At 51.8% G+C, this 15,534-nt stretch overlaps 1 protein-coding gene across 1 annotated transcript in view; it reads right to left on the bottom strand.

The window, feature by feature from the left end:
- MINDY4 (MINDY lysine 48 deubiquitinase 4) overlaps positions 1–15,534 on the bottom strand; it is a 189,413-nt gene that overhangs the window by 139,676 nt on the left and 34,203 nt on the right. The window contains exon 7 of the mRNA XM_075315756.1: positions 759–868. Coding sequence (XP_075171871.1) covers positions 759–868 — 110 coding nt within the window. The remainder of the gene's footprint in view (positions 1–758; positions 869–15,534) is intronic.

Below are 15,534 nucleotides of genomic sequence, written 5' to 3' on the forward strand. Positions count from 1 at the left end.
AAGGAAGGAAGGAAGGAAGGAAGGAGGGAAGGAAAGAGGGAAGAAAGGAAGAGAGGAAGAAAGGAATGAGGGAAGAAAGGAAGGAAGGAGGGAAGAAGGAAGGAGGAGGGAAGGAAGGAAGGAGGGAAGGAGGGAAGGGAGGGAAGAAAGGAAGGAAGGAAGAAAGGAAGGAAGGAAGGAAGGAAGGAAGGAAGGAAGGAAGGAAGGAAGGAAGGAAGGAAGGAAGGAGGAAGGAAGGAGGAGGGAGGGAGGGAGGGAGGAAAGAAAGAAGAGAAAGAAAGAAAGAAAGGGAAAGAAGAGGAAAGAAAGAGAAAGAAAGAGAAAGAAAGAAAGCCATCATTTCTGTCCAGGAACATCTCATGAGCTTTATTTTTTGTAAAAATTCCGTGGGTAGCAGAAAAGCAGCAATGTCTGACTGTCATTTGTTCATTTTCATAGATATTTTTTTATTATTATTACTTTTGTAATATTATATACACACACACACACACACACACACACACACACACACACACACACACACACACGTGTATCACATGTGGCCATTGTATTTATCACATCCCCCCACATACTTTCATGCATTAGGATAAAGCTTCTGCCCACACTGATGGGACCTGAGCTGGACTTGAGGAGAGGGGGGCTGTGGTCTGAGCTGGACTCAAGGTCCCCATTGTCCTCTGATGTGACAGACCCCCGATCTGACGTTAATCATGGCGCCTCCTTGCCATACCACCCCGTATACACCTATGTACACTCACTGTCGCTTGCTGCAGGTCGATCGCTTTCCCTTCGGTCTGAACTTCACTTCTTGTGAGGAGAGATGGAATCCTGGCGTCATCAGCCGCGAGCAACTCCTCCTCCACATCATCTGAGGAAGAGCGAGACCGCGGGGATTATTATATATATATACACAGCAATAGGCCCTGCCACACACCTACCACAGGGTCAGCACCGCTCTGCTGAAATACTCTGTGCTGCTTCACACATTATCTGTAACTTTCTAAAATACTTTAAGTTTCATTTCAAGACCTCTGCTTGCTGTTAGAAAATAAAAACTCCAGAGGCTGAAATCCCTAGAGACCTCATTTATTATTACAGCTGAGGGTTTGTTACCATTGCATCCAGTCCTCTACAGGGTAAAGACCTCAGCAGCAACTATCACATCTGTCCTGCTGATTTGTTACAATGTATCAGTGCAGGTGACATGTGTCAGTCTGGGGTCCGGGCTGGTGGATTGTTACAATGTATCAGTGCAGGTGACATGTATAAGTCTGGGGTCCGGGCTGGTGGAGTGTTACAATGTATCAGTGCAGGTGGCATGTATCAGTCTGGGGTCCGGGCTGGTGGAGTGTTACAATGTATCAGTGCAGGTGACATGTATCAGTCTGGGGTCCGGGCTGGTGGATTGTTACAATGTATCAGTGCAGGTGACATGTATCAGTCTGGGGTCCGGGCTGGTGGAGTGTTACAATGTATCAGTGCAGGTGACATGTATCAGTCTGGGGTCCGGGCTGGTGGAGTGTTACAATGTGTCAGTGCAGGTGACATGTATCAGTCTGGGGTCCGGGCTGGTGGAGTGTTACAATGTATCAGTGCAGGTGACATGTATCAGTCTGGGGTCCGGGCTGGTGATTGTTACAATGTATCAGTGCAGGTGACATGTATCAGTCTGGGGTCCGGGCTGGTGGGTTGTTACAATGTATCAGTGCAGGTGACATGTATCAGTCTGGGGTCCGGGCTGGTGGGTTGTTACAATGTATCAGTGCAGGTGACATGTATCAGTCTGGGGTCCGGGCTGGTGGATTGTTACAATGTATCAGTGCAGGTGACATGTATCAGTCTGGGGTCCGGGCTGGTGGGTTGTTACAATGTATCAGTGCAGGTGACATGTATCAGTCTGGGGTCCGGGCTGGTGGAGTGTTACAATGTGTCAGTGCAGGTGACATGTATCAGTCTGGGGTCCGGGCTGGTGGATTTTTACAATGTATCAGTGCAGGTGACATGTATCAGTCTGGGGTCCGGGCTGGTGGATTGTTACAATGTATCAGTGCAGGTGACATGTATCAGTCTGGGGTCTGGGCTGGTGGAGTGTCACAATGTATCAGTGCAGGTGACATGTATCAGTCTGGGGTCCGGGCTGGTGGATTGTTACAATGTATCAGTGCAGGTGACATGTATCAGTCTGGGGTCGGGGCTGGTGGGTTGTTACAATGTATCAGTGCCAGGTGACATGTATCAGTCTGGGGTCCGGGCTGGTGGAGTGTTACAATGTGTCAGTGCAGGTGACATGTATCAGTCTGGGGTCCGGGCTGGTGGATTGTTACAATGTATCAGTGCAGGTGACATGTATCAGTCTGGGGTCCGGGCTGGTGGAGTGTTACAATGTATCAGTGCAGGTGACATGTATCAGTCTGGGGTCCGGGCTGGTGGAGTGTTACAATGTATCAGTGCAGGTGACATGTATCAGTCTGGGGTCCGGGCTGGTGAGTGTTACAATGTATCAGTGCAGGGTGACATGTATCAGTCTGGGGTCCGGGCTGGTGAGTGTTACAATGTATCAGTGCAGGTGACATGTGTCAGTCTGGGGTCCGGGCTAGTGGGTTGTTACAATGTATCAGTGCAGTTGACATGTATCAGTCTGGGGTCCGGGCTGGTGGAGTGTTACAATGTATCAGTGCAGGTGACATGTGTCAGTCTGGGGTCCGGGCTAGTGGGTTGTTACAATGTATCAGTGCAGGTGACATGTATCAGTCTGGGGTCCGGGCTGGTGGATTGTTACAATGTATCAGTGCAGGTGACATGTGTCAGTCTGGGGTCCGGGCTGGTGGATTGTTACAATGTATCAGTGCAGGTGACATGTATCAGTCTGGGGTCCGGCTGGTGGAGTGTTACAATGTATCAGTGCAGGTGACATGTATCAGTCTGGGGTCCGGGCTGGTGGAGTGTTACAATGTATCAGTGCAGGTGACATGTATCAGTCTGGGGTCCGGGCTGGTGGAGTGTTACAATGTATCAGTGCAGGTGACATGTATCAGTCTGGGGTCCGGGCTGGTGGAGTGTTACAATGTATCAGTGCAGGTAACATGTATCAGTGTGGGGTCCGGGCTGGTGGAGTGTTACAATGTATCAGTGCAGGAGACATGTATCAGTCTGGGGTCCGGCTGGTGGAGTGTTACAATGTATCAGTGCAGGTGACATGTATCAGTCTGGGGTCCGGGCTGGTGGAGTGTTACAATGTATCAGTGCAGGTGGCATGTATCAGTCTGGGGTCCGGGCTGGTGGGTGTTACAATGTATCAGTGCAGGTGGCATGTATCAGTCTGGGGTCCGGGCTGGTGGAGTGTTACAATGTATCAGTGCAGGTGACATGTATCAGTCTGGGGTCCGGGCTGGTGGAGTGTTACAATGTATCAGTGCAGGTGACGTGTATCAGTCTGGGGTCCGGGCTGGTGGAGTGTTACAATGTATCAGTGCAGGTGACATGTGTCAGTCTGGGGTCCGGGCTGGTGGAGTGTTACAATGTATCAGTGCAGGTGACATGTATCAGTCTGGGGTCCGGGCTGGTGGAGTGTTACAATGTATCAGTGCAGGTGACATGTATCAGTCTGGGGTCCGGGCTGGTGGAGTGTTACAATGTATCAGTGCAGGTGACATGTATCAGTCTGGGGTCCGGGCTGGTGGAGTGTTACAATGTATCAGTGCAGGTGGCATGTATCAGTCTGGGGTCCGGGCTGGTGGAGTGTTACAATGTATCAGTGCAGGTGACATGTATCAGTCTGGGGTCCGGGCTGGTGGAGTGTTACAATTTATCAGTGCAGGGGACATGTATCAGTCTGGGGTCCGGGCTGGTGGAGTGTTACAATGTATCAGTGCAGGTGACATGTATCAGTCTGGGGTCCGGGCTGGTGGAGTGTTACAATGTATCAGTGCAGGTGACATGTATCAGTCTGGGGTTCGGGCTGGTGGATTGTTACAATGTATCAGTGCAGGTGACATGTGTCAGTCTGGGGTCTGGGCTGGTGGAGTGTTACAATGTATCAGTGCAGGTGACATGTATCAGTCTGGGGTCTGGGCTGGTGGATTGTTACAATGTATCAGTGCAGGGGACATGTATCAGTCTGGGGTCCGGGCTGGTGGAGTGTTACAATGTATCAGTGCAGGGGACATGTATCAGTCTGGGGTCCGGGCTGGTGGAGTGTTACAATGTATCAGTGCAGGTGACATGTATCAGTCTGGGGTCCGGGCTGGTGGAGTGTTACAATGTATCAGTGCAGGTGACATGTATCAGTCTGGGGTCCGGGCTGGTGGAGTGTTACAATGTATCAGTGCAGGTGACATGTATCAGTCTGGGGTCCGGGCTGGTGGAGTGTTACAATGTATCAGTGCAGGTGACATGTATCAGTCTGGGGTCCGGGCTGGTGGAGTGTTACAATGTATCAGTGCAGGTGACATGTATCAGTCTGGGGTCCGGGCTGGTGGATTGTTACAATGTATCAGTACAGGTGACATGTATCAGTCTGGGGTCCGGGCTGGTGGATTGTTACAATGTGTCAGTGCAGGTGATATGTATCAGTCTGGGGTCCGGGCTGGTGGATTGTTACAATGTATCAGTGCAGGTGACATGTATCAGTCTGGGGTCCGGGCTGGTGGATTGTTACAATGTATCAGTGCAGGTGACATGTATCAGTCTGGGGTCCGGGCTGGTGGAGTGTTACAATGTATCAGTGCAGGTGACATGTATCAGTCTGGGGTCCGGGCTGGTGGAGTGTTACAATGTATCAGTGCAGGTGACATGTATCAGTCTGGGGTCCGGGCTGGTGGATTGTTACAATGTATCAGTGCAGGTGACATGTATCAGTCTGGGGTCCGGGCTGGTGGATTGTTACAATGTATCAGTGCAGGTGACATGTATCAGTCTGGGGTCCGGGCTGGTGGAGTGTTACAATGTATCAGTGCAGGGGACATGTATCAGTCTGGGGTCCGGGCTGGTGGAGTGTTACAATGTATCAGTGCAGGTGGCATGTATCAGTCTGGGGTCCGGGCTGGTGGAATGTTACAATGTATCAGTGCAGGTGGCATGTGTCAGTCTGGGGTCCGGGCTGGTGGAGTGTTACAATGTATCAGTGCAGGTGACATGTATCAGTCTGGGGTCCGGGCTGGTGGAGTGTTACAATGTATCAGTGCAGGTGACATGTATCAGTCTGGGGTCTGGGCTGATGGGTTGTTACAATGTATCAGTGCAGGTGGCATGTGTCAGTCTGGGGTCCGGGCTGGTGGAGTGTTACAATGTATCAGTGCAGGTGACATGTATCAGTCTGGGGTCCGGGCTGGTGGAGTGTTACAATGTATCAGTGCAGGTGACATGTATCAGTCTGGGGTCTGGGCTGGTGCAGTGTTACAATGTGTCAGTGCAGGTGACATGTATCAGTCTGGGGTCCGGGCTGGTGGAGTGTTACAATGTATTCAGTGCAGGTGACATGTGTCAGTCTGGGGTCCGGGCTGGTGGAGTGTTACAATGTATCAGTGCAGGTGACATGTGTCAGTCTGGGGTCCGGGCTGGTGGATTGTTACAGTGTATCAGTGCGGGTGACATGTATCAGTCTGGGGTCCGGGCTGGTGGAGTGTTACAATGTATCAGTGCAGGTGACATGTATCAGTCTGGAGTCCGGGCTGGTGGAGTGTTACAATGTATCAGTGCAGGTGACATGTATCAGTCTGGGGTCCGGGCTGGTGGAGTGTTACAATGTATCAGTGCAGGTGACATGTGTCAGTCTGGGGTCCGGGCTGGTGGAATGTTACAATGTATCAGTGCAGGTGACATGTATCAGTCTGGGGTCTGGGCTGGTGGAGTGTTACAATGTATCAGTGCAGGTGACATGTATCAGTCTGGGGTCCGGGCTGGTGGAGTGTTACAATGTATCAGTGCAGGTGACATGTATCAGTCTGGGGTCCAGGCTGGTGGAGTGTTACAATGTATCAGTGCAGGTGACATGTATCAGTCTGGGGTCTGGGCTGATGGGTTGTTACAATGTATCAGTGCAGGTGACATGTGTCAGTCTGGGGTCCGGGCTGGTGGATTGTTACAATGTATCAGTACAGGTGACATGTATCAGTCTGGGGTCCGGGCTGGTGGATTGTTACAATGTGTCAGTGCAGGTGATATGTATCAGTCTGGGGTCCGGGCTGGTGGATTGTTACAATGTATCAGTGCAGGTGACATGTATCAGTCTGGGGTCCGGGCTGGTGGAGTGTTACAATGTATCAGTGCAGGTGACATGTATCAGTCTGGGGTCCGGGCTGGTGGAGTGTTACAATGTATCAGTGCAGGTGGCATGTATCAGTCTGGGGTCCGGGCTGGTGGAGTGTTACAATGTATCAGTGCAGGTGACATGTATCAGTCTGGGGTCCGGGCTGGTGGATTGTTACAATGTATCAGTGCAGGTGACATGTATCAGTCTGGGGTCCGGGCTGGTGGAGTGTTACAATGTATCAGTGCAGGTGACATGTATCAGTCTGGGGTCCGGGCTGGTGGATTGTTACAATGTATCAGTGCAGGGGACATGTGTCAGTCTGGGGTCCGGGCTGGTGGGTTGTTACAATGTATCAGTGCAGGTGACATGTATCAGTCTGGGGTCCGGGCTGGTGGGTTGTTACAATGTATCAGTGCAGGTGACATGTATCAGTCTGGGGTCCGGGCTGGTGGATTGTTACAATGTATCAGTGCAGGTGACATGTATCAGTCTGGGGTCCGGGCTGGTGGGTTGTTACAATGTATCAGTGCAGGTGACATGTATCAGTCTGGGGTCCGGGCTGGTGGAGTGTTACAATGTGTCAGTGCAGGTGACATGTATCAGTCTGGGGTCCGGGCTGGTGGATTGTTACAATGTATCAGTGCAGGTGACATGTATCAGTCTGGGGTCCGGGCTGGTGGATTGTTACAATGTATCAGTGCAGGTGACATGTATCAGTCTGGGGTCCGGGCTGGTGGATTGTTACAATGTATCAGTGCAGGTGACATGTATCAGTCTGGGGTCTGGGCTGGTGGAGTGTCACAATGTATCAGTGCAGGTGACATGTATCAGTCTGGGGTCCGGGCTGGTGGATTGTTACAATGTATCAGTGCAGGTGACATGTATCAGTCTGGGGTCGGGGCTGGTGGGTTGTTACAATGTATCAGTGCAGGTGACATGTATCAGTCTGGGGTCCGGGCTGGTGGAGTGTTACAATGTGTCAGTGCAGGTGACATGTATCAGTCTGGGGTCCGGGCTGGTGGATTGTTACAATGTATCAGTGCAGGTGACATGTATCAGTCTGGGGTCCGGGCTGGTGGAGTGTTACAATGTATCAGTGCAGGTGACATGTGTCAGTCTGGGGTCCGGGCTGGTGGAGTGTTACAATGTATCAGTGCAGGTGACATGTATCAGTCTGGGGTCCGGGCTGGTGGAGTGTTACAATGTATCAGTGCAGGTGACATGTATCAGTCTGGGGTCCGGGCTGGTGGAGTGTTACAATGTATCAGTGCAGGTGACATGTATCAGTCTGGGGTCCGGGCTGGTGGAGTGTTACAATGTATCAGTGCAGGTGACATGTGTCAGTCTGGGGTCCGGGCTAGTGGGTTGTTACAATGTATCAGTGCAGTTGACATGTATCAGTCTGGGGTCCGGGCTGGTGGAGTGTTACAATGTATCAGTGCAGGTGACATGTGTCAGTCTGGGGTCCGGGCTAGTGGGTTGTTACAATGTATCAGTGCAGGTGACATGTATCAGTCTGGGGTCCGGGCTGGTGGATTGTTACAATGTATCAGTGCAGGTGACATGTGTCAGTCTGGGGTCCGGGCTGGTGGATTGTTACAATGTATCAGTGCAGGTGACATGTATCAGTCTGGGGTCCGGGCTGGTGGAGTGTTACAATGTATCAGTGCAGGTGACATGTATCAGTCTGGGGTCCGGGCTGGTGGATTGTTACAATGTATCAGTGCAGGTGACATGTATCAGTCTGGGGTCGGGGCTGGTGGGTTGTTACAATGTATCAGTGCAGGTGACATGTATCAGTCTGGGGTCCGGGCTGGTGGAGTGTTACAATGTATCAGTGCAGGTGACATGTATCAGTCTGGGGTCCGGGCTGGTGGAGTGTTACAATGTATCAGTGCAGGTGACATGTATCAGTCTGGGGTCCGGGCTGGTGGAGTGTTACAATGTATCAGTGCAGGTGACATGTATCAGTCTGGGGTCCGGGCTGGTGGATTGTTACAATGTATCAGTGCAGGTAACATGTATCAGTGTGGGGTCCGGGCTGGTGGAGTGTTACAATGTATCAGTGCAGGTGACATGTATCAGTCTGGGGTCCGGGCTGGTGGAGTGTTACAATGTATCAGTGCAGGTGGCATGTATCAGTCTGGGGTCCGGGCTGGTGGAGTGTTACAATGTATCAGTGCAGGTGGCATGTATCAGTCTGGGGTCCGGGCTGGTGGAGTGTTACAATGTATCAGTGCAGGTGGCATGTATCAGTCTGGGGTCCGGGCTGGTGGAGTGTTACAATGTATCAGTGCAGGTGACATGTATCAGTCTGGGGTCCGGGCTGGTGGAGTGTTACAATGTATCAGTGCAGGTGACATGTATCAGTCTGGGGTCCGGGCTGGTGGAGTGTTACAATGTATCAGTGCAGGTGGCATGTATCAGTCTGGGGTCCGGGCTGGTGGAGTGTTACAATGTATCAGTGCAGGTGGCATGTATCAGTCTGGGGTCCGGGCTGGTGGAGTGTTACAATGTATCAGTGCAGGTGGCATGTATCAGTCTGGGGTCCGGGCTGGTGGAGTGTTACAATGTATCAGTGCAGGTGACATGTATCAGTCTGGGGTCCGGGCTGGTGGAGTGTTACAATGTATCAGTGCAGGTGACATGTATCAGTCTGGGGTCCGGGCTGGTGGAGTGTTACAATGTATCAGTGCAGGTGGCATGTATCAGTCTGGGGTCCGGGCTGGTGGAGTGTTACAATGTATCAGTGCAGGTGACATGTATCAGTCTGGGGTCCGGGCTGGTGGAGTGTTACAATGTATCAGTGCAGGAGACATGTATCAGTCTGGGGTCCGGGCTGGTGGAGTGTTACAATGTATCAGTGCAGGTGACATGTATCAGTCTGGGGTCCGGGCTGGTGGAGTGTTACAATGTATCAGTGCAGGAGACATGTATCAGTCTGGGGTCCGGGCTGGTGGAGTGTTACAATGTATCAGTGCAGGTGACATGTATCAGTCTGGGGTCCGGGCTGGTGGAGTGTTACAATGTATCAGTGCAGGTGGCATGTATCAGTCTGGGGTCCGGGCTGGTGGAGTGTTACAATGTATCAGTGCAGGTGGCATGTATCAGTCTGGGGTCCGGGCTGGTGGAGTGTTACAATGTATCAGTGCAGGTGGCATGTATCAGTCTGGGGTCCGGGCTGGTGGAGTGTTACAATGTATCAGTGCAGGTGACATGTATCAGTCTGGGGTCCGGGCTGGTGGAGTGTTACAATGTATCAGTGCAGGTGACATGTATCAGTCTGGGGTCCGGGCTGGTGGAGTGTTACAATGTATCAGTGCAGGTGGCATGTATCAGTCTGGGGTCCGGGCTGGTGGAGTGTTACAATGTATCAGTGCAGGTGACATGTATCAGTCTGGGGTCCGGGCTGGTGGAGTGTTACAATTTATCAGTGCAGGGGACATGTATCAGTCTGGGGTCCGGGCTGGTGGAGTGTTACAATGTGTCAGTGCAGGTGACATGTATCAGTCTGGGGTCCGGGCTGGTGGAGTGTTACAATGTATCAGTGCAGGTGACATGTATCAGTCTGGGGTCCGGGCTGGTGGAGTGTTACAATGTATCAGTGCAGGTCACATGTATCAGTCTGGGGTTCGGGCTGGTGGATTGTTACAATGTATCAGTGCAGGTGACATGTATCAGTCTGGGGTCTGGGCTGGTGGATTGTTACAATGTATCAGTGCAGGGGACATGTATCAGTCTGGGGTCCGGGCTGGTGGAGTGTTACAATGTATCAGTGCAGGGGACATGTATCAGTCTGGGGTCCGGGCTGGTGGAGTGTTACAATGTATCAGTGCAGGTGACATGTATCAGTCTGGGGTCCGGGCTGGTGGAGTGTTACAATGTATCAGTGCAGGTGACATGTATCAGTCTGGGGTCCGGGCTGGTGGAGTGTTACAATGTATCAGTGCAGGTGACATGTATCAGTCTGGGGTCCGGGCTGGTGGAGTGTTACAATGTATCAGTGCAGGTGACATGTATCAGTCTGGGGTCCGGGCTGGTGGAGTGTTACAATGTATCAGTGCAGGTGACATGTATCAGTCTGGGGTCCGGGCTGGTGGATTGTTACAATGTATCAGTACAGGTGACATGTATCAGTCTGGGGTCCGGGCTGGTGGATTGTTACAATGTGTCAGTGCAGGTGATATGTATCAGTCTGGGGTCCGGGCTGGTGGATTGTTACAATGTATCAGTGCAGGTGACATGTATCAGTCTGGGGTCCGGGCTGGTGGATTGTTACAATGTATCAGTGCAGGTGACATGTATCAGTCTGGGGTCCGGGCTGGTGGAGTGTTACAATGTATCAGTGCAGGTGACATGTATCAGTCTGGGGTCCGGGCTGGTGGATTGTTACAATGTATCAGTGCAGGTGACATGTATCAGTCTGGGGTCCGGGCTGGTGGATTGTTACAATGTATCAGTGCAGGTGACATGTATCAGTCTGGGGTCCGGGCTGGTGGATTGTTACAATGTATCAGTGCAGGTGACATGTATCAGTCTGGGGTCTGGGCTGATGGGTTGTTACAATGTATCAGTGCAGGTGGCATGTGTCAGTCTGGGGTCCGGGCTGGTGGAGTGTTACAATGTATCAGTGCAGGTGACATGTATCAGTCTGGGGTCCGGGCTGGTGGACTGTTACAATGTATCAGTGCAGGTGACATGTATTAGTCTGGGGTCCGGGCTGGTGGATTGTTACAATGTATCAGTGCAGGTGACATGTGTCAGTCTGGGGTCTGGGCTGATGGGTTGTTACAATGTATCAGTGCAGGTGGCATGTGTCAGTCTGGGGTCCGGGCTGGTGGAGTGTTACAATGTATCAGTGCAGGTGACATGTATCAGTCTGGGGTCCGGGCTGGTGGAGTGTTACAATGTATCAGTGCAGGTGACATGTATCAGTCTGGGGTCCGGGCTGGTGGATTGTTACAATGTATCAGTGCAGGTGACATGTATCAGTCTGGGGTCCGGGCTGGTGGATTGTTACAATGTATCAGTGCAGGTGACATGTATCAGTCTGGGGTCCGGGCTGGTGGAGTGTTACAATGTATCAGTGCAGGGGACATGTATCAGTCTGGGGTCCGGGCTGGTGGAGTGTTACAATGTATCAGTGCAGGTGGCATGTATCAGTCTGGGGTCCGGGCTGGTGGAGTGTTACAATGTATCAGTGCAGGTGACATGTATCAGTCTGGGGTCCGGGCTGGTGGAATGTTACAATGTATCAGTGCAGGTGGCATGTGTCAGTCTGGGGTCCGGGCTGGTGGAGTGTTACAATGTATCAGTGCAGGTGACATGTATCAGTCTGGGGTCCGGGCTGGTGGAGTGTTACAATGTATCAGTGCAGGTGACATGTATCAGTCTGGGGTCTGGGCTGATGGGTTGTTACAATGTATCAGTGCAGGTGGCATGTGTCAGTCTGGGGTCCGGGCTGGTGGAGTGTTACAATGTATCAGTGCAGGTGACATGTATCAGTCTGGGGTCCGGGCTGGTGGAGTGTTACAATGTATCAGTGCAGGTGACATGTATCAGTCTGGGGTCCGGGCTGGTGGAGTGTTACAATGTATTCAGTGCAGGTGACATGTATCAGTCTGGGGTCTGGGCTGGTGGAGTGTTACAATGTATCAGTGCAGGTGACATGTATCAGTCTGGGGTCCGGGCTGGTGGAGTGTTACAATGTATCAGTGCAGGTGACATGTATCAGTCTGGGGTCCGGGCTGGTGGATTGTTACAATGTATCAGTACAGGTGACATGTATCAGTCTGGGGTCCGGGCTGGTGGATTGTTACAATGTGTCAGTGCAGGTGATATGTATCAGTCTGGGGTCCGGGCTGGTGGATTGTTACAATGTATCAGTGCAGGTGACATGTATCAGTCTGGGGTCCGGGCTGGTGGATTGTTACAATGTATCAGTGCAGGGGACATGTATCAGTCTGGGGTCCGGGCTGGTGGGTTGTTACAATGTATCAGTGCAGGTGACATGTATCAGTCTGGGGTCCGGGCTGGTGGGTTGTTACAATGTATCAGTGCAGGTGACATGTATCAGTCTGGGGTCCGGGCTGGTGGATTGTTACAATGTATCAGTGCAGGTGACATGTATCAGTCTGGGGTCCGGGCTGGTGGGTTGTTACAATGTATCAGTGCAGGTGACATGTATCAGTCTGGGGTCCGGGCTGGTGGAGTGTTACAATGTGTCAGTGCAGGTGACATGTATCAGTCTGGGGTCCGGGCTGGTGGATTGTTACAATGTATCAGTGCAGGTGACATGTATCAGTCTGGGGTCCGGGCTGGTGGATTGTTACAATGTATCAGTGCAGGTGACATGTATCAGTCTGGGGTCTGGGCTGGTGGAGTGTCACAATGTATCAGTGCAGGTGACATGTATCAGTCTGGGGTCCGGGCTGGTGGATTGTTACAATGTATCAGTGCAGGTGACATGTATCAGTCTGGGGTCGGGGCTGGTGGGTTGTTACAATGTATCAGTGCAGGTGACATGTATCAGTCTGGGGTCCGGGCTGGTGGAGTGTTACAATGTGTCAGTGCAGGTGACATGTATCAGTCTGGGGTCCGGGCTGGTGGATTGTTACAATGTATCAGTGCAGGTGACATGTATCAGTCTGGGGTCCGGGCTGGTGGAGTGTTACAATGTATCAGTGCAGGTGACATGTATCAGTCTGGGGTCCGGGCTGGTGGAGTGTTACAATGTATCAGTGCAGGTGACATGTATCAGTCTGGGGTCCGGGCTGGTGGAGTGTTACAATGTATCAGTGCAGGTGACATGTATCAGTCTGGGGTCCGGGCTGGTGGAGTGTTACAATGTATCAGTGCAGTTGACATGTATCAGTCTGGGGTCCGGGCTGGTGGAGTGTTACAATGTATCAGTGCAGGTGACATGTGTCAGTCTGGGGTCCGGGCTAGTGGGTTGTTACAATGTATCAGTGCAGGTGACATGTATCAGTCTGGGGTCCGGGCTGGTGGATTGTTACAATGTATCAGTGCAGGTGACATGTGTCAGTCTGGGGTCCGGGCTGGTGGATTGTTACAATGTATCAGTGCAGGTGACATGTATCAGTCTGGGGTCCGGGCTGGTGGAGTGTTACAATGTATCAGTGCAGGTGACATGTATCAGTCTGGGGTCCGGGCTGGTGGAGTGTTACAATGTATCAGTGCAGGTGACATGTATCAGTCTGGGGTCCGGGCTGGTGGAGTGTTACAATGTATCAGTGCAGGTGACATGTATCAGTCTGGGGTCCGGGCTGGTGGAGTGTTACAATGTATCAGTGCAGGTGACATGTATCAGTCTGGGGTCCGGGCTGGTGGATTGTTACAATGTATCAGTGCAGGTGACATGTATCAGTCTGGGGTCCGGGCTGGTGGAATGTTACAATGTATCAGTGCAGGTGACATGTATCAGTCTGGGGTCCGGGCTGGTGGAGTGTTACAATGTATCAGTGCAGGTGACATGTATCAGTCTGGGGTCCGGGCTGGTGGATTGTTACAATGTATCAGTGCAGGTAACATGTATCAGTGTGGGGTCCGGGCTGGTGGAGTGTTACAATGTATCAGTGCAGGAGACATGTATCAGTCTGGGGTCCGGGCTGGTGGAGTGTTACAATGTATCAGTGCAGGTGACATGTATCAGTCTGGGGTCCGGGCTGGTGGAGTGTTACAATGTATCAGTGCAGGTGGCATGTATCAGTCTGGGGTCCGGGCTGGTGGAGTGTTACAATGTATCAGTGCAGGTGGCATGTATCAGTCTGGGGTCCGGGCTGGTGGAGTGTTACAATGTATCAGTGCAGGTGGCATGTATCAGTCTGGGGTCCGAGCTGGTGGAGTGTTACAATGTATCAGTGCAGGTGACATGTATCAGTCTGGGGTCCGGGCTGGTGGAGTGTTACAATGTATCAGTGCAGGTGGCATGTATCAGTCTGGGGTCCGGGCTGGTGGAGTGTTACAATGTATCAGTGCAGGTGACATGTATCAGTCTGGGGTCCGGGCTGGTGGAGTGTTACAATTTATCAGTGCAGGGGACATGTATCAGTCTGGGGTCCGGGCTGGTGGAGTGTTACAATGTATCAGTGCAGGTGACATGTATCAGTCTTTGGTCCGGGCTGGTGGAGTGTTACAATGTATCAGTGCAGGTGACATGTATCAGTCTGGGGTTCGGGCTGGTGGATTGTTACAATGTATCAGTGCAGGTGACATGTGTCAGTCTGGGGTCTGGGCTGGTGGATTGTTACAATGTATCAGTGCAGGAGACATGTATCAGTCTGGGGTCCGGGCTGGTGGAGTGTTACAATGTATCAGTGCAGGTGACATGTATCAGTCTGGGGTCTGGGCTGGTGGATTGTTACAATGTATCAGTGCAGGGGACATGTATCAGTCTGGGGTCCGGGCTGGTGGAGTGTTACAATGTATCAGTGCAGGGGACATGTATCAGTCTGGGGTCCGGGCTGGTGGAGTGTTACAATGTATCAGTGCAGGTGACATGTATCAGTCTGGGGTCCGGGCTGGTGGAGTGTTACAATGTATCAGTGCAGGTGACATGTATCAGTCTGGGGTCCGGGCTGGTGGAGTGTTACAATGTATCAGTGCAGGTGACATGTATCAGTCTGGGGTCCGGGCTGGTGGAGTGTTACAATGTATCAGTGCAGGTGATATGTATCAGTCTGGGGTCCGGGCTGGTGGATTGTTACAATGTATCAGTGCAGGTGACATGTATCAGTCTGGGGTCCGGGCTGGTGGAGTGTTACAATGTATCAGTGCAGGTGACATGTATCAGTCTGGGGTCCGGGCTGGTGGATTGTTACAATGTATCAGTGCAGGTGACATGTATCAGTCTGGGGTCCGGGCTGGTGGATTGTTACAATGTATCAGTGCAGGTGACATGTATCAGTCTGGGGTCCGGGCTGGTGGATTGTTACAATGTATCAGTGCAGGTGACATGTATCAGTCTGGGGTCTGGGCTGATGGGTTGTTACAATGTATCAGTGCAGGTGGCATGTGTCAGTCTGGGGTCCGGGCTGGTGGAGTGTTACAATGTATCAGTGCAGGTGACATGTATCAGTCTGGGGTCCGGGCTGGTGGACTGTTACAATGTATCAGTGCAGGTGACATGTATCAGTCTGGGGTCCGGGCTGGTGGATTGTTACAATGTATCAGTGCAGGTGACATGTGTCAGTCTGGGGTCTGGGCTGATGGGTTGTTACAATGTATCAGTGCAGGTGGCATGTGTCAGTCTGGGGTCCGGGCTG

The sequence above is a fragment of the Anomaloglossus baeobatrachus genome, chromosome 6 (genome assembly GCF_048569485.1).
Source record: "Anomaloglossus baeobatrachus isolate aAnoBae1 chromosome 6, aAnoBae1.hap1, whole genome shotgun sequence".
NCBI lineage: Eukaryota > Metazoa > Chordata > Amphibia > Anura > Aromobatidae > Anomaloglossus > Anomaloglossus baeobatrachus.